The following is an 18642-nucleotide window of genomic DNA, read 5'->3' as shown; positions in this document are numbered from 1 at the left end:
AGTGAAAGGTCCAGTGTTTCTCTGCATTCACAGCATCACAGTGTAGCAAGGACACAACCCAAAGGGCTGGATTTGGATCCAAGAACTCCTCTGGTGTTACTTCGGCTATTCCTGTACTGCAGCTCAGGACTCAGGCTCTAGACCAATCTCTCCTGAAGTAATTCAGTCTGAGTGACTAAATATGTGCCATCTCAGGGACACTGGGAACTGCAGGAAAGACATTAGTATATGCAGACAGTTAGACAACTCCCACTGGGGTTTTAAGATTATCAGGGTATAAATAAACTACCAGCCGTCGCCAATGGCCGGGTGTATTGTGTGCCTTATCAGATGATATTTTCCTAAAGTTACCCCAAAAGAAATGAGTCTTGAGAAGACACTCTTGTTCTCTTATCATGGAGTAGGAACAAAAATGGTTCAGCAGAAAGCAGACAGTATTTAAAATACACCTGGTATAATGGAGAAGCTGGATTAATCGTGTCTTTAAAAAACACACATACCTCCCATTTACTTAGTCGCCTGCTTACAGAGATTTCATTATTGCAATATTTAAATGTCACACAGCCATTAATTAATTTTAGCTTCACAAAATCTGTTAAGTTGGTAAATCCCTCATGAGATTTGAGAGATTCTCAGAAGGGAATGGAGGGGTCTGCTCAGGATTATACAGAAAGTTTGTCATCATATTGGCCAGACTTACAGGTCCTGAACTGATTTTCACTAGCTTAATCAATTCTCAACTAACGCCCCAGAAAGTTCTCTTTGTAGCATCTTACATAGACCCATATGGAGGTACAGAACACTAGAGCAAGAAGAGTAAGCTCACAGAAAAAAGGAATGATCAAAGTTTGGTTACAGCTTAACTAAACAATGGAGACGTGAGACTGCATCTTTGAGATACAATGAAGAAAAACTTAGGCTCAGCAAATGTTAATTCCTCCACATGCTTTAATTTAATAACTAATCAAGAAAACTCAACCAAACATTTAGCACAAATTAGGAATTTAAATTAAAACACACACATATGGCAATCCACAATGTAATCCCTTATCAGTCACTATTGATAGGAGAAATGATGTTTTGATGTTACAGATATAAAGGGCATGTATGTAATTGATTGGAACAGTACACTTTAATTGATGAAGTCTTGAGCACTTACTCTTAGCCTGTCTTTGGGCAAAGCAACAGCTCCTTGCTTGATGATTTCCAGAACTCGCTCCACTGACAGCTCAGCTCCAGCTGGCTCTAATCGGGAGCTGAAAAAGCTGATCACCTGGAATGAAAAATCAGAGCACATAAATAAACAGAAAATAAGAGAACTTTGTATTAATTTACACATGAAGCTGTCATCTTCTTTCCCTGGATCAATGTATCTATACTTCTTACAGAATAATCACGTTATTGCTTGCGTCGCAACCAGGGAGACTCTGTTAATGTCAAATTAGCACAATTACCAATGTTCTCCTGCAGTCACTTTTAATGGATAGATGACTACAATTTAACACACACAGCTGAATTAATAAATTTACTTTTTCAAGTACTGTGCACTGACATATGCTTCTATTTCTGTCCGTACTTCTGCACATCAGGATTTTTGAGGTTATCTAGTGTACTTTTTACAGTTTGAGCTAGAAATTCACTTTCGTTTTCAAGAATCCTTATACTTTCAATGACTCCTGCACAGAATGCTTTAAGACAACTATTAAACATCTCAATCCAACTACAAGAGCCTACAGGACCTCCTGGTGGCTTTGTAGCATTCAAAGCCACAGCAATTGGAATTGAAAAAACCCGAAAGCCCACAAAGCTCCTCTTCTCCTCACATTAACCACCCGAAGTACCCCATGTACCTTCCCTATCACCGATTCCAGACCCAAGGACCTGTATGTTCTCCATCAATGCTCTCATCTTCCACACATCTCCCTGGTGAGGCCAAGCTGATTTTCACCATATTTCCTTCCCCACCCCCTTTTCTGTGACCCAGCTGGTCCTTGTTAGCTAGAACACAGTTAGGTCAGGCTTTAACTTTTATCCCTCTCCAAGCTCAGTAGGTCACACCAGAAGCAGACATCCTACCGGCAGTTCTCCATGTGGGACATCAGAAAACCTCCATTTCTATAGCTCCTTTCATCCAAAAAGAGCATACTTTGCAAACCCCATCTCTCATCCCAGAGGAACTCATCAGTCACGGAGGGGATCCGAAACTCCGAACAACACGAAAAGGGTAAGGGGCAAAATTTCCACACTTACTTAGAGTCCTTTGAAAGTACCACAAGACAGTTAGAGCCACTTGGTAAAGCCCATGAACATGTGAGCATCCAGCTATCCCTGGCTGGAGCCACGCAGAGCTTTTGCTCACTGCACGTGCTGCTGGTAGGCTCCTCAACATCTCGTAGGCTTCAGACACGCTCTGCTCTAACAAGTACTAATGTCCACTTGTATCTGAATCACAGCACATCGAGTCATCTTAGGTAATTCTCCCAAATAGAAGGGGGGAGAAAGTGTATTATACTACAAAATCTCTGCTCAGTTCTCTTTGTTCTGTAGTGAGACACAGCTGGAGCCAGAAACTATTACCCTAATTATGCCTCCCAGCTCAGCTGCTGTTAATAAAACAAAGACATCTGATGGCTTGATTACTGTGAGATTCAAATTTGTTGTTCCTCTCTTGTGATCCCCAAAACTCTAGCCCTTGTTTTGAGCAGGTAGATTTGTTGGATCACAGAGCAATTTTCTCTAGAAGCTGAAGCACCAAGCAAGTGAGATAGAGATAGAATTACACTTGCTGGAAGTTGCTTTTTGGGGTTGTTGTGAGGTTTTGGTGGTGTTTTTTTAGTTCCCTCCCCCCCCCCTTTTTTTTTTGTTCCGTTTTGTTTCAAACAATGTAAATATGGGAATCAATCAAGAGAAAATTCAGGTTTAACTTTCTGTATTGTCCTTACAATTATCTCCATACTTGAATAGATGGGAGAATTTCACTGCCTCTGGCAGATGCTGCAGGTAAGTTTTACATTCTTCAGATAAGGACCTGGTGTAGCACTGTGATCTCTGAGCCTTGAAAAAAAAAAAAAGGAGTAGGAAGATGTGCCGAGTTCATAAGCAAAGGAGCTGGAGGGAGGAACCAGAAATTAGAGAGGAAAATGGCAAGAAACAGCTTGTGCAAAGAGCATGAGGACCTTGGAGTAAGGCGGACATGGTTTTGGCATAGAGTCTGGGACAAATTGCTGGTAGAAGATACACAGCTCACAGAAGTACGAGAAAGTTGCCCACAAACTGCGAAAGAAAAAAACATCTTCCTGCATTTCAACACTCCTCTGATGTCAGTAATCACTGGTGAAACCTACCCTTGCCCAGGGCAAGCTCATGCAGTGAATCCATCCCACTAGTGCTGCCTTGTTAGCTCAAGTTCTGCTAAACCACAACAAAAGCAAAATTTAATATTAGTCTTTTAATCAAAAGGATAAAATACTATTATAATACATATGTATAAAAAACTGAATGAAGCTCAGAGATACTACCTGAATTCTGGCGTTTCCTATTTTGGAAAGTCAAACCCTCCAATCTTCACATTTTCAAAAGATTTCTATGTTTTTGTGGTAAAGGTACTAATCTTGGTTGAGTTATATTTCACAAAGAACAAAACTGAGATAGGCTTCCATTATTTTCAGGCTATGTCAGTATTTCACAGAACTTTGAATGGCTAATTCTGGCATGCAGTTGATGACTGAAATTAAAAATATCTACTTTAATAATAATACTTATGTCTAAGGATTATTTGCCCTACTACTTCAGATAATAGGGAATTGGAGAAATTTTCTTTCCAATCCTGATGGCACAGTGCCCCAGTGAGATATGCAGGTACCCAATGAGTACCCCCCAAAGAAATAAAAAGAAAAAAAAAAAACACAAAAAACCCCCCCAAACTCCATGAGTTATACAGAGGAGATACTAAAAGAGGCATTTGCTTATTACCATTTGATCAGTAATAAAACCAAAAAGCAACCAGCATTACAGCCCTACTGCCCAAGCTCCCATCTCCTCTGTAGCAGAGGGTCTAACAGTTTACCTACTCATCTGCACATATATAAAAATATAAAAGCTTAACGTAGTATTAAGGAAGACTGGCCTTTTTCTTTGAAAGAGTTTTAGTTATATTCCACACCTATGTAACAGAGCCGCATTTAAAATAAGAATGAAAATCAAGATTTCAACTCCTTGTCCACTTAAAAATGAACCAGATAAAGCAAACTGGGTGGATAATATTAAACAAGTTTCAAGTTTTAGCACATGCTTTAAAACCCAGTGTTGAGCGTACTACTGTAAAGTATAGAAAAAAGCAGATCTCAGGACAAAAGAACAAGGCTGCGGTGGCATCCATTTTCTGACATTCTGAACATTATTTTTCTCATTAGTTATTTGGGCAACTGGTCTAAGTGTCCTGGGTTTGAATGAGTGGTGGAGTTTTTTTGGTAGTGGGGGAGGGGGCTACAGTGGTGGCCCCCTGTCAGAAGCTTCTTGACGCTCTCTTGGCTCCAAGTTGGTCCCACCTCTGCACCAAGGCTGAGCCAATCAGCTGCGCCTCTGCACTAATGTATTTAAGAAGGGACGTGGTGAGGAGCAGTGGGACTGGTGAGGAGGAGTTGCTGCAGCTGCATGAACACCAAGGTCAGTGGGGGAACGGAGGAAGAAAGGAGGGGGGAGGTGTGCCAGAGCAGAGACCCCCCTGTATCCTGTGGGGAGACGGCAGGGCAGCCCCCTCTGCCACCCATGGAGATCTACGGTGGAGCAGACGCTGATTTATGGCCTGTGAGGGGCCTCATATGGGAAACTAAGGTGACTATGCCCAAAGGAGGCTGGGACCCTGTGGGAAGAAGCAGCCCCCACTGTTGTAATTCAATGCTGGGAGGATTGCAGCGTGCAGTGGTGTCCCAGGCTAGAGCAGCTCGGGAAGGGCTGCAGCCCGTGGGAGGAACTCATGTCAGAGAAAGTTTGTGGAGGACTGTCTCCTGTGAGAGGGGGACCATGCTTCAGCAGGGGGAAGAAGTTCCAGAAGCTCCCCCCACCAAAGATGGAAGAAGTGGCAGCACTGACTGCACCCCCCATTCCCTGCCCCTGCACCGCTGGGGGAGGAGGTAGAGATATCGGGAGCAGAGCTGAGCCCGGGAAGAAGGGAGGGGTGGGGGGAAGGTGTTCTCAAGATGTGGCAATGCTTCTCACTGTCCTACTCTGTTAAGTGCTGTTGGTTTTAGTGTCTGTAATAAATCCATGTTATTTTTTTTCTTTCCCTAATGAGTCTGCCTTTTGCCCGTGACTATAATGGGTGATTTGCCCCTCCCTGTCCTATCTCAAATCTCATGTCTGGCTTATTTTCCCCTTCTCAGTGATAGGAGGGAAAGGGGAAGTGAGCAGCTGGGTGGTGCTCTGTTGCCCTCTGAGCTCAAACCATGAAACTAAGAAAACAGTAAAAAACTGCAAAGACTGCTTAAGAAGAAGAGTAACAAGAAACTTAATGAGTCGCTGTGAATTACTTGTATCCAAATCATGCCATGTGCTGAAAGGGCCCCTCCATGCAAGGAACATAACCCATTTTAAAACGCTCTCTCTCCAATCTGGCTTTACCATGTTAACAGAGATTAAAAGGCACGTCTAATCCTGGATCAGACAACTCCTCAGGAATATTTTATCAGTGGCCAGATAAAACAGTGTATCTACAGCACCTTGCCCTCTGCTGAGAGCCTAATTCTGGTCATGCAAGCTCCCCAGCTGCATGGTGTGATGGGCATGCTTCAACATGGCTTGGTTGCCATCACCTCAGGGATTTCCAGGCTTTGCATTAAAATACCATTAATATAATCAAGATCTCTAAACAAAACCTGTTTTCTATAGTGATTTCCAAAATTGGTTTTCATAAAGCTTTTCCATTTAAGAGGACAATTTTCCTTGAGAGACTCATCTTTAGTCCTTTTGTTTTCTAAATAATAAATTTATAAAATATGTCCAGAGATTAAAAGCGCTACAAGAAAGCTATCAAGATTTAAAAGAGACATTTCAGGTTCTGGAGTTTTTTTTTTTAAGATATGAAGGAATAACCACAATGTCTATTATTTCATCCATCTATTGTTTTCATAGGGCTGAAAGGCTGAAGTAAAGAAATATTTCTATTTGCTATAGCAAGCATCAAGCAGTAGAGCTATCAAGGACAAGAGGTTTTCTCCACTTGGGTTCTTTCAGAGGATGCTGAATTGCTGTGATGCCCCAGCCCATTCCCAGGCAGTGCTGCTGCCTAACTAACACTACAGCTCTTTGCTTTCTCCTCCAGTTAAAAATAACAGCGTGATTTGCTGCTGCCTCCTCTGCCCGCAACTGTCAAGGTTAACTCTGCAAAAAAGTAACTTGGCACCAAATGAAAAAATTCTGATTCCTTTTTTGTCATTTTTTTTTTTTGTTTTCCTTTGGAAAGTGATGAAAAGAGAAACACACATTTTGACACTGGCTGTTTTACATTTCCAGTCATATTCACCACTGGGAGAGTAACACGCTGTATTGACAGCACACTGAAAGTAGAAGAAAAGGAGAAAACAAACCTCTTGTCATAAAGTGCCATAGGATTAGCACTTCAACTAAGAAGCTTCCTTAGGAAAACATAAATCACAGCTGTGTTCAGTAGCTGATAGTCATACACTCTGTCCTGGAGAAAAAGCAAGGCAAAGCCAACCCTCACTGATTTAAAAAGGGATGAAATGGTTTCAGGTGATTCAATAGCAGGAGAAACACAAAAGGTTTATCAGCAAACTTGAAGTACTGAAGTTTTTTCAGATTCACCTTGAAACTAGGAGCATGTTCAAAGACACATGAACATTTCAAAGTACTCTGCTCTTCTCATCTCCCCACTCCTAGAAAAGAAAGTGGGTAGGAGTGGGGAGGACCAAAAAAAATTACTTCAAGTATTTAGCCAGGCTCTAGTAATCGGCAGGATCAAGGCTTTTCCATGGGCATTTTAAGGAAAACCATGAAAGGTTAGTTCTCATGTCCCCTGCAAGTCCTGCATGCCTTAAAATAGGAGTTGCTATGACAGAGCCAAGCCAACTCAACTGATTTTAAAATCTAGCAGGGAAATGCCTTTGGAGAATTAAATTCCTAGTAGGAAATTGCATCAATTGAATCCTTTGCATCACTAAACCATTGCTCCCGACCTTCTGATTTCTATCAGACTATTTTGCAAACTAAATTCTAGCAGCTCCTAGTTAAGCCTGTTCAACCACACGGTATCTATCACTAGCTCACAGGAAATATGAAAGCAGTGAAAGCCAATGAGTTCTCATAATGGTCATGAACCAAACTCATCTTTAGGAATTAGTGGCATAGAGTCTCCACCAAATTCCTGACACATCTGAAGTTGCTGACCAAATTATAGACCACCTCTGGAATGGAGACGTATCAATAGTTCACAGCTGAAACATTTCTGCAGGAGGCCAGAACAGGAACCATAGCATTCCTCTTTGTTCAGCATCCAGAGGAAGAATATCCCATTTAGTTAAACAAGATGCACAATATCCTATTAGGATGGCTTTCTAAAATGAAAAGTAAATTAATAGGAAACAGAAGGTATTTTGATTTCAGTTTCTTCTGTACAGCATTAACTGTTGCCATATGTTTCCAATCAGCTGGCAATGGTGATTTTTAGCTTATTTACAAAAACCCAGAGGCAAATAAGTAGTTTTCAATAAAAACGTGTTCTATACACTGATGACCCTTAAACATTCGCCTGCTTTTGCCTCAATGCTGAAGCACACAGAGGTTACATGTTATCTCCAGCATAACCTGAATGGTCCAAATCCTGAGGGAAGGTCCATAATTACTGTGACCAAGTCTGTACCACAGTTAACCTGGGTGATTGGCAATCTGGTGTGAGCAGCTGGTGGAGCTGCAGAGCCATCCCCATGTTCATGTGCGCCTACAGGCATGTTTTGCTCTGTCCTCTGCCCCTGTGTCGTCCTGCCAAACGTCTGCTATCCAGAGGTCTCCAATGCTGAAGTCCCTGGAAACCTACCACAGTGCTTTGTTATTATTAACATTAGAAAGTCTTTCCTTATGACCTGTGAATCCACAAGTATGTGAAAAAGTTTATTCCCTTTCCCTTCACAGCAGCGTTTTATTTGAAAAATATTACAACACCTTTAACCTTCCTTCGGCTAATCAGCACCTGTGCTATTTGTCCTTAGAAGTCCTGTTTTCTAAAGCTCTTATTTCTCCCTAGAATTTCTTCCATGGTGCCGGCTGAGTGTGAGCGGGCAGCGTGCCCAGGTGGCCAAGGCGGCCAGTGGCACCCTGGCTGGTGTCAGCAGTAGTGTGGCCAGCAGGCCTGGGGCAGGGATCGTGCCCCTGTACTCGGCACCGGGGAGGCCGCAGCTCCAATACTGGGTTCAGCTTTGGGCCCCTCGCCACAAGACAGACACTGAGGTGCTGGAGCGTGTCCGGAGAAGGGCAACGGAGCTGGTGAGGGGTCTGGAGCACAAGTTCTGTCACGAGCGGCTGAGGGACCTGGGGGGATTCAGCCTGGAGAGGAGGCGGCTGAGGGGAGACCTGATGGCTCTCTACAACTGCCTGAAAGGAGGCTGGAGCCAAGGGGGTCGGTCTCTTCTCCCTGGTGACAGGGGATAGGACAAGGGGAAACAGCCTCAAGTTGAGCCAGGGGAGGTTTAGGTTGGGTATTAGGAAATATTTCTCTGTTGAAAGGTTTGTCAAGCGCTGGAACAGGCTGCCCAGGGAAGTGATGGAGACACCAGCCCTGGAGGTGCTTAAAAGGTGTGTAGATGTGGTGCTTGGAGACATGGTTTAGTGGTGGACTTGGCAGTGCTGGGTTAATGACTGGACTCAGTATCTTAGAAGTCCTTTCCAACCTAAATGCTTCTATGATTCTAGACTCAGAGTAATCCAGCTAAGATGTTGCTAGCATGAGCAGGCTTAGAGGACACCTCTGTGCTATTCTCTCTTTGCATACCCACACAGGACTGCAACAGATGCCTCTTTCTATCTGCACCATCAAATACTCATTACTACCTTCTCAGTACATTTTCCAACTAATTTTGCAGCCAGTTTTTATCATTTTCACCTGTCCTGTGCTTCCTATTAGGTTTATGAGAACATTATGTGCAGCAGAGTAAAAACATTAAGTATTGAAGTCAAGATATGACATATCCATTTTATACATTCTTGACAAGGCAACCTGGCAACTATTCTGGTGTCCAAAACTCATTACAGTTTGCATATACTTTGCATTTTGGTCAGATTTCTTCAATATAGAACATTACCATGCTGTCTGTTAGTATTTCTGTATGAAATACAAATCTGGACTACAGTTTAGGATCAGAGAATCTTATATCCAACATCAGGTGGATTTTGCTGAAGCACAGTGGGATGTCAGAGTGACCTAGGAGAGCATAACACGCCTGTTGTGCTCATGTGGATCTCTAGTGGCACCTGAATATGGACATTGCACTCTTGCTTCCACTGTAGCATGGGTGGAGGTAATCCAAATGTACTTTGCTACGCAATGACCAGAAAAAGTACCAATGGAAGGAGTCAGGATGCAGTACAGCCCCTGCAGATGTGTTCTGGGGACTTCAGAAAGGTAACTTCCCTACTGTTCCATTACCAAATGCTGCAACACTTACCACTAACACCTATGATTTATATGCTTTGGGTCACCAAATTACACTGAACAGAGCAGCCTGAAACGCAGCAGTGTTCCTTGATACATAGGAAGTTGCTGGACCCATCCTCCCCAGAATAACCAGCCCTGGCCACAGGAAAAGCCTGGCCAACTCACTCTTATGTCTCTGAGAGCAGGCTGGGGTGGATGCTTAGCTAAGAATAGAAGAGCAGGTAAAGAAGAGGGAGATCCTCCCCATGAACATAACCTCCCAGCTTCCAGCAACATACAGTTTAGGAATTTATGGAGCCAAATATTTAAAGATTTTTTCCTCCACTATTTTCTGCCTCCTTTTGGAGCATACCTACATTTCAGATCATCATCCTGCGTGGCCATGACGATGGAGCTCCCACCTCCATCAATGTAGAGAAAACCCTGAGCAAAGGCTGGGAGCCAGGAACTCATTTTGGTTCTTCTCAGATACTGCCCACATGGGTCCCAAACAAGCTCCCCTGACGTGTATAGTGAAACTAACATGATTTGCCACTTTTTAAAGGGATAGGAAGACCAGTGAAAACATTCTGCTGTAGTGAACAAGACAAAGACTGGTTCCATCTGGGATGGTAGCACTGTCAATACCATGTATGAAGTGGAGGATGTGGCAGAGTAGAAGAGGAGTTAGCTGAATCTAATCTTTTATTCAGATCTGCAAGCCTGACAGCTCTCACCACTTGCCAGCTGGTGACAGGTACATTTAAAAAAAAAAAAAAAAAATCTTTTTTTGACATCTTTGCTTCTCTAACAAAGGAGCTATTTAAAAATTCAACATGCTCCCTTGGAAAGCTTTAAATAGTTTCTGAATGTAACTGGCATTATGCTGTAACCCAATATTAAATAGTTTTGGGGAGGATTTGTTTAAAATGTTGAGGAAAACCTACATTTAAGTGTTACAAAGGAAAGGACATGCTGCTATCTGTGGGAGGCATGGGGCTGTCGTTCAGAAGGATCTGGACAAGTAACCAGAGAAGGTCCCTATCTCAGGAATGAAGACAACTGTTATCTTCACTGCATCATATCCTCTCTTTACACAACTTGAAGACATCTTGTCCTAATAATCCAGGCAGCATCATGCTGGCTGTAGTCTGCAGCTGCCAAAAGTTCAGAGAGTTTTGAGCTGTGAATTCTCTGCTCTCCAAGTTCTTGCATGACCAGAAAATATGAAGTGAGAACAGAAGAGGAAGGGATAGGTACAAAGCAGGATTTCAGTTCAACATTTAGAATTGCTTTCCTTTACGGATCATCAGAAATCTGTCAATCTTCTGTAATATTTTAAAATAAAAGCAGATCAAACCAGAACCTCAGCATATTTTTACTCACACCAAATAAATGCGCTCTTAATCGCAGCAAGAAATTTAGCATCCTGTTCAGCCTCCCCTTCCAGTATTTTGCATCCAGTAGTCATAGCATGACTTCAAGCATTGCTCAGCTCTGCAAATACTGACTACAGGACAGAGAAATATTTCTTGCACTTAAAATCCGTTATTTTCTAGCAGAAATCATTACTCAGGTTCTTGATACATGAAAGTCACTATCAGATGCAGCAGTAATTAATTAACTAACTTGTTTTCCAAAGTCATACTCCACGGAGAACCACATCAGTTACAGCTTCTGATCCACAGCTACTTCCTTTTGTTTTCTTCTGAAACGTTTACTTACCCAATGGGATTGCTGTGGAGAGACACTTTGCAGGTGAAAGCAACACACATTCAGAAACAGCCCAAGGAAAGCAGCTGAATGACTGCTTGCTCTTAGCTATTTAAAAAAAATTCTCTGTAATCATTAATAGGCAGGCGATGGGAATAAGAGAAAAGAAAAAGATTGGTTGATGATGAAAGTCTGCTTTTTCTCCCCTGAAAGACAGGTTTCTAATAAGGGGCAGTTAAGAGAAGCTGACATTGTCCTTCCTTAGGGGAGTGAAAGATGTGTCACTTCTCGGGCATTCCTTACCAGAAACATCACAAACCCTTCTGGCTCTGCTGGGTTAAAGATGTTGCCCGGAAGAGGTCACAGTGGAGGCCCAGAAATGTTGAGAAACTCGACATTTTAATACTTTCTAAAACAAACGGATAGAGATGATGAATATTTTCCACCTCTCAAAAGGATAAAGCGATCAAATAACAATGTGTAAGCATCCTTTAAATAATGTATCACTCACCAGATCTATATTTTGCATTATGTCCTGGAAGGAAGGGTGAGTTCGAAACTGCTCAAACAGATCCCGCTTGTAAAGCAGTGCGTACACCAGGTTTGGGTTGTGATGAAGAGAATTTGTCAGGCAAGAGTTGATGATCTCCAACATCATTCGGATCACTTCCTCGATCACATTCAGGTCTTGTGCCTTTAAAGAAAGGAATAAAAGGTTAAGGATGCCCTTTTCCATTGTAAAATATACCAGGTAATAAAGACAACGCACAGGTAATTGTTACTAATGGAGCTATTAGCTGGTTAACATCTCAGTGGTGAGCAAATCTGGCATGTCTGTATCTGGAAAAAGATCTGTTTTCTCCCGTAAGAACCAAAATTTTAACTGAAGTGTTTCACACACTAGTATTCAGCCTTATAGATTGATTCTCTCAACAGAAGCCATCTTTTCATGCCAAAAAGCATTAACATACTGTAATCAGCCAAATTCACAAAGGGTTAAGTGAACTTAGTCTTTTCAACCCTTTCTATGCTAAGTAAAAGCACTACAGCATACATTTAATTTAATACATTTTCTGTTGAGCCCCTGCTTGGGGAGGAGGGATTAGGAAAAAGAGAGAAAAAAAAAATCAGAAAAAAAGTGGCTGGTGAAAGAGAAAAGCAGACGGGAGAAGGAAAACTGACGAGATCAAAACCCTTTGTACCCTGAACATCTGCCACCATTCTCCAGACTTTGTCCTCATACTTTCTTTTTGGGGGGGTGGGGGGAGGGGGAGGATGGGAGGGGCATTAAAGAATACTTGTAATAAAAGAAAAAAGAAATCTCCTTTTGCAGTACACTAAGCCTTAATGCTCAAGATAAACTTGTAGAGCTTTTTCACCTTGTCACAATGCCTTAGACAAACCATTCCTGGTGATTTTGAAACTCAAATCTTCTAAGCTGAACAAGGTGGCATGCGAACCCCTGCTAGCCTTCTGGATTTCTCTGCTTGGGCTGCACACCAGGATATGCCTGATACTGTTGTTCAGACTGGAGAGCTGTCTGTCCTCCCTTGGGATAGGGTAAAAAAAGCAAATCTACTTTGTTCATATTGTTAGGTCTCTCCACCACATCAAACACTGGATTGTGAGGCTTTACAGGTCTGGCAAGAACGTGAATCATACCAAACCTGCTTGAGTTTTTCAGCTTCGTATGAACACTGAAACCACTGGCACTTCCTTTTGCTGACTGCCTACAAAGTGGTCATTTTCTGAGTTATCATAAGGCACTTAAATCCTTCCTAATGAGGCTGTATGTGCAACAGCATTTTGCTAGACTGTCATACTCAAGTTATTTTCTCCTATCAGGTAGTGTTGTAGGAATCACTACTTGTCAGATATACAATCTTACCAAGGTGGAAGAGAATATGGGAATTTGTTATTATCCTGGTTAGACTCATATAAAGAGCAAAATTCCTTGCTACCACTTTACTCTGACTACTTCCCATGGAAAGCAAAGATATGTTTCTTCCTCCAAGCATTGATATGGCCCTGCAGAAGGCAGCATCATTCCCCTAACCTGCTCCTCCATCTCTTCCACGGCGCTGAAGACCATGGAGAAGGCAATGCCTGTCCTCATACTGCTGCTGAAACGCAGCAGCACTCCAATTCAGTTTGTCTTCTGCACGTACAAAGGAGATTTAAGTGATGAAAGTCTTTTGAAATTCTTGTTTGAAGAACAATATTTGGTGCACACACTACAATGAAATTTTATTCATTAGCAGTGATGCCTGGCTGACTGTGGAGGTTACAGATTTTTTTCCAAATGTGAGAATCTCCTCCTCTTTGCTTTGCCCCAGCCATCACAATTACCGTTGTAGTACAGCTAACAAAGCTGGCAGAAACCCTTCCAAAGCTGATCACTGCAGCTACTTAAGTCTGTCAATGGGATTGCATTCTTTTATGACAGAAACAATCCTTGCATTGAAAACACAGGTGATTCCTCCATCTGTAGTTTCCTAATTAGCATGCCATGAAATAGCATTCCAGTTAGATGCTGTGAAATATGTATAATGCAATATACTGTATAAAACCTGAAAATATTGCTTCAGCTGGAATCTGAAGAAAAATCCAGATGTGGCTAACTCCTCTGTGGAATGATAGGTGCCTATCAACGTGGATTTAATTCAGAGTATGGGATATTAAGGTGGGTTTTAAAAAGCTCTGAGCATCAGCATAATTCTCTTCCCGATGCAGCAAGATGTCCTAGTGGCTGAGACACTATCCTAAAATACAGAATATAGTACTTTTGCAGAAGCATTATGATCCAGGAGCAAGTGAGATCTATCCAGTTACCAGAAAGGTAACAAGCCACACAGTTGCTTTTAAAAAATGAAGTGCTTTTTAATAAAATATGTTCACCTTAAAACCCAAGCATACAGCTAATTTAAACAGAAAGCATTGCTAACCATCTCTAAACATGTTATTTCAAGAAAAAACAGATTCTCCTACTGGGTCAGCTTCAAACAATTAGAAGTTACCAGAGGTTACTGCTCAGTAATTACACTTGAAGTTTTTAGAAGCCGATGGACAGAACCAGCCATCTGCTTTTCAGCTACAGTGTTCCGGGTGAGGAATCTGGGACCCAAATGAAGAAATCCAGGAGCCACAGTGAAGATTTTTACCCTTAATTGACTACATCAAAAAAATAATTTATAAGAAGAATGACCTATATAGAAGACATGGAAGTGGGACTGACTCTCAGTATTGCATATATGTTATCTGGAGAGCTGTATGCTCCTATAATTAGTGATTGAAGCATTTGTAAAGGCTTAAAAGTTTTCAAAACAGGAAAAAACAAGCAGAAAGCCAAGAACAGGATTTGGATGAGACAATGGAGAAATGCTGTAAGAGCTGATAAAACGCTGTGTGCTTTTGTTGCTCTGTATCACCAGTATCAAGCTACGGCCCGTCTGCATCTAGACATGGCATCACGACAGATATAAAGAAGGTTACAAAAACATTTCACAGTTGAAAAGAAGAAGTTTATCACCCTGCGTATTAACTTTCAGACCAGCTGAACACAGCTGAAACACTGAATGTGCATTGCCAAGACAAGGACTACCACATCTTTCACAGCAACCCTGTAAGACTAATTTTCTGACTGAATTAGCAGTTATATGGAAAGAAAAGCCAGATACTGATTTTGGGGGGACAGATAGACAAATTTCAATCTATTAAACAGGACATTTGAATGAAAGAGGAGTTAAAAGTAATGCCATTTCCCTATTGCTTACAACTGACAAATTCAACGTGGCATTCACATTTAAAATTATTACAGTATTCCTTTACAAAACAGAGCTCAGCTGCCTGTCGACACTGATGAGTACCAGCTCTCCCCCTCCTTTTTTTTTCGTTTATGCCCACAGAAATAATTATACTCATCATTTAAAGAAACTTGGAAAGTAAAGCTTGGTACCAACTTTTTGAGGTGGAAATCATGCCTACAAAAGGGTTGGGAATGTAGGCACAGCACTAACATTTTTGTGGGTAATCCTAGGTAATCACCTCATGGTTTCTTCTCAGGATAGGAATTAAATGTGGTACTTTTTGGCAAAGTTTTTCATTTTTAAGGCTTGGTCATGTTCTAGTTGCACAAAGAACAAACTAGGCAGTGACAGCTACTGGAGATCCAGGTACAGTTCTGCATAATATAGGTCTCTCTTGTTAAAAGAAAAAGGAACAAACAAGTAGCAATGCCAGAGGATGCAGAGGAAAACACGACAAGCACAGGAATGAGAACATTGTCTGGAGAAAAATAATTTGATAAACACTAACAAGGAGCACACAAATGTGCAAAGCCAAGGCAAACTCCAGGCAGAGCCGTATGTTCTCGTCTCTGACCATTCTGCAATACTGTTGCTTTTCTTACTGCAATATAATTAATAATTAGCATGACATCCTCCTGGGCAAAGACTTCCAGAAAATTCAGTACTTACATACTGCTGTAAAGACAATGATGTGTAAAAACAGCTGAAAAGTATATGGCCTGTAAAATATCAGAGAAGTCAAGGAGCCTAAACACCAAACCCTTGGCATGTGCTCACAGTTAGGCTCCATACAGTCGTATTTACCCATCAAAAGATAAAGCAGTTGAATCACTGTCAGTGGAGGATGCAAGAACTCAGTGTCACCAAAAATATGCTTAATTTATGGTACCCATCTTCTGGCTCCTACCTGAGTGCTCATCCTTTTAATTTAATTTGACACTAGATTAGTTTTAATTTTTATAATAATAAAGAACTGGTTAAAAAAGTTCTATTATGAATGAATGCAAATCTCCAGCCTCTAAAGGTTAACAATTCACAGGAGAAAAAGGGAGGCATGTGCATGCGTCATTCAGGTTAACTTTGCTTACCCACCTCTCATGACTTGTACTGTCTAATAAACCAAGACAATATTATTCTGCTGTTTTCTTTCCTCCTATGCTAGTTTATATGGAAAATAATAGTAATTTGAAAATCAGAATTGCAGTCAGTTGTGACGTTACGAAGAGACATTTATAAGCAAGGGTGGACATGAGGCTGTCTTTCATGATGAAATAATTCTGTATCAAGTTTCAGACAAAGGAACACTTTTAAAGATTTCTGTTAGTCTTGTTGAAGCCATTTTCTCTGCCTTTGTCCCATCCCATCACAGCCATGCCATCTGAGCTGGGTTAACCGTTCAATTGTCAGCCACCAGTTACCAGCTGTGACAATACAGCTGAATTTAAGGAAATATTGAAATCTTGATTTCAGGGTGAAAAATGAAAAAATTAAAGTTTTCTTTAGGCCTTTCAGTATTTAAAGGGGGCTTAGAGAAAGATGGGGATGGACTTTTTAGTAGGGCCTGTAGCTATAGGACAAGGGGTAATGGTTTTACGCTGAAGGAGCGGAGAATAGACTAGATTTAAGGAAGAAATTGTTGACGATGAGGGTGGTGAGACACTGGCCCAGGTTGCCCAGAGAGGTGGTGGATGCCCCATCCCTGGGAACATCCCAGGCCAGGTTGGACGGGGCTCTGAGCAACCTGATCGAGCTGAAGATGTCCCTGCTCGTGGCAGGGGGCTGGACTGGATGGCCTTTGAAGGTCCTGAACCATTCTGTGATTCCATTCTATGATTCTAAAAAGCACTAGCACACAAACTTAAGTCTCATATTGTGTCCACATGATATATATCATAACATGATCATATATTTATCTATTGTGAGCTAGAATTCACTTAAATGCAACATGTTGTTTTTTTTTTTTTTTTTTTCTTCTTTTTTCTTTCTTTTTACCTGTGTATATAGTAATCCACAATCCAAAGCAACAAACAATTGTAAACCTAACCAGATCTACTTTGCAGCTTTTTTAAAAATCAAAGATCTAACAGCACACCTTTTCATTCATGGTGGAATCCATATGAATGATGCTATGCAGTATACAATAATACATGTATACATCCAGGACCCTACTGCCTACTAAAAAAGCCCCCCTTCTCATTACGCATTCCCATCACAGCAATCTTCCAGCCAACTGATACTTTCAGCTAAATAATGGCTAGAGGTTTCTGCCTGTTGAAATGGCACAATGACGAATACTATCAAAAAGGCAGTTATACAGTTAGCACAGTCTGAGCAGGAAGAAGCTTATCTGCCTAAAACAACAAAACCCGAGCAGGGATGGGTAATGCAATACCCTACAAGTGCACAATGTAAATAGGGTTAAAAAAAAAAGAAACAACAGGAAAGGCACACTGTAGTGAAGTCTTAAGCCAAAGAAATCTGATGAAATAAAGTGGAAATGTCAACTATAATAGCAAAAGAAATACATGATGGAAATGCAGGCTGACAAAAAACCATGTCCAAACACAATTCTGAACTTATTGTTTATGACAATGTATGGCTTTTAGCAAGTGGTATCTTGCTGCCAGTAATAGGATGCCTTGACATTTGAATTTTCAAAAGCGCAAGTTTCTTTATGTTGAAGCTCAGTGGCTTTAGTTCACAACCACTGACACTGCAGGCCCCTCTCTGGCGGACTGAGGAGCGCATACAATACACAAAAGTTGTAAACAAGCTACTTAAAGGAGCTTTAGCTGGAGATGCTTTAATAGTTTCCTTCCTAGCCACTCCATGATTCAAAGCAACAAAACCATCTCCGACTTTCCCAGCTAGCTCTGACTGCCCCCTCAAGGTCACTCTCTCCCTCTGCCTCTCTTTGCAGGTCCAGCCTTCCTCTCCCAGCCGGGCAGCGGGGAGGAAGAGCCCGAGGAAGGTGCAGCAAGCAGCGGGTACGGCACTCTGCATACCAGGCAGGGCTGCGTCACCTCTGTGTCGCTGCATCCCAGCAGTGAGGAACACCTGTCCGCAGGTCTGAGGCTGAAGGCTACCACAGAGATGAGGGAACAGCCAGAGGAAAGGGAGAGCGAAGGTTGCACAGGCTACTTTAATTATGGCTTATCTTCATTCTGAGCCCTTAGCCACGACGCCTCACTAGAATTCTTCACGTGTAATATTTTCAGTGAGATTTCCCCCTCCCCAATAATTTGCAAATATAAAACATAAAAACCTGTGATCATAAACAACTACTTCCTTCATGACGCAGATATGACTTAAAAGGCAATTTTGTCAACAATGGAAAACAAAAGTATACACACACCATATACTTAACACGTATCAAAAAGACTAAGAATGCCAAATTAACCCCAAACAGACAGCTCTTGCCATTCTTATTTTTACCAGGGAGAAACAAGAAGGAAAAAATTTGGTAAACTATTCCAGATT

The 18642-nt window shown here is 41.6% G+C and overlaps 1 protein-coding gene across 3 annotated transcripts in view; it reads right to left on the bottom strand.

Moving 5' to 3' along the window:
- DYM (dymeclin) overlaps window positions 1-18642 on the bottom strand; it is a 222122-nt gene that overhangs the window by 29580 nt on the left and 173900 nt on the right. For all 3 annotated transcript variants that reach the window (XM_042804566.1, XM_042804565.1, XM_033011164.2), the window contains 2 exons: window positions 11868-12050; window positions 1160-1273 (listed from right to left, as the gene is read on the bottom strand). In XM_042804566.1, the coding sequence (XP_042660500.1) occupies window positions 1160-1273; window positions 11868-12050 (297 nt within the window). The remainder of the gene's footprint in view (window positions 1-1159; window positions 1274-11867; window positions 12051-18642) is intronic.

The sequence above is a fragment of the Tyto alba genome, unplaced genomic scaffold (genome assembly GCF_018691265.1).
Source record: "Tyto alba isolate M040663 unplaced genomic scaffold, T.alba_DEE_v4.0 Super-Scaffold_42, whole genome shotgun sequence".
Lineage (NCBI taxonomy): Eukaryota > Metazoa > Chordata > Aves > Strigiformes > Tytonidae > Tyto > Tyto alba.
Note: the sequence above shows the minus strand (reverse complement) of the source record. Positions and strands in the feature narration are given on the sequence as shown.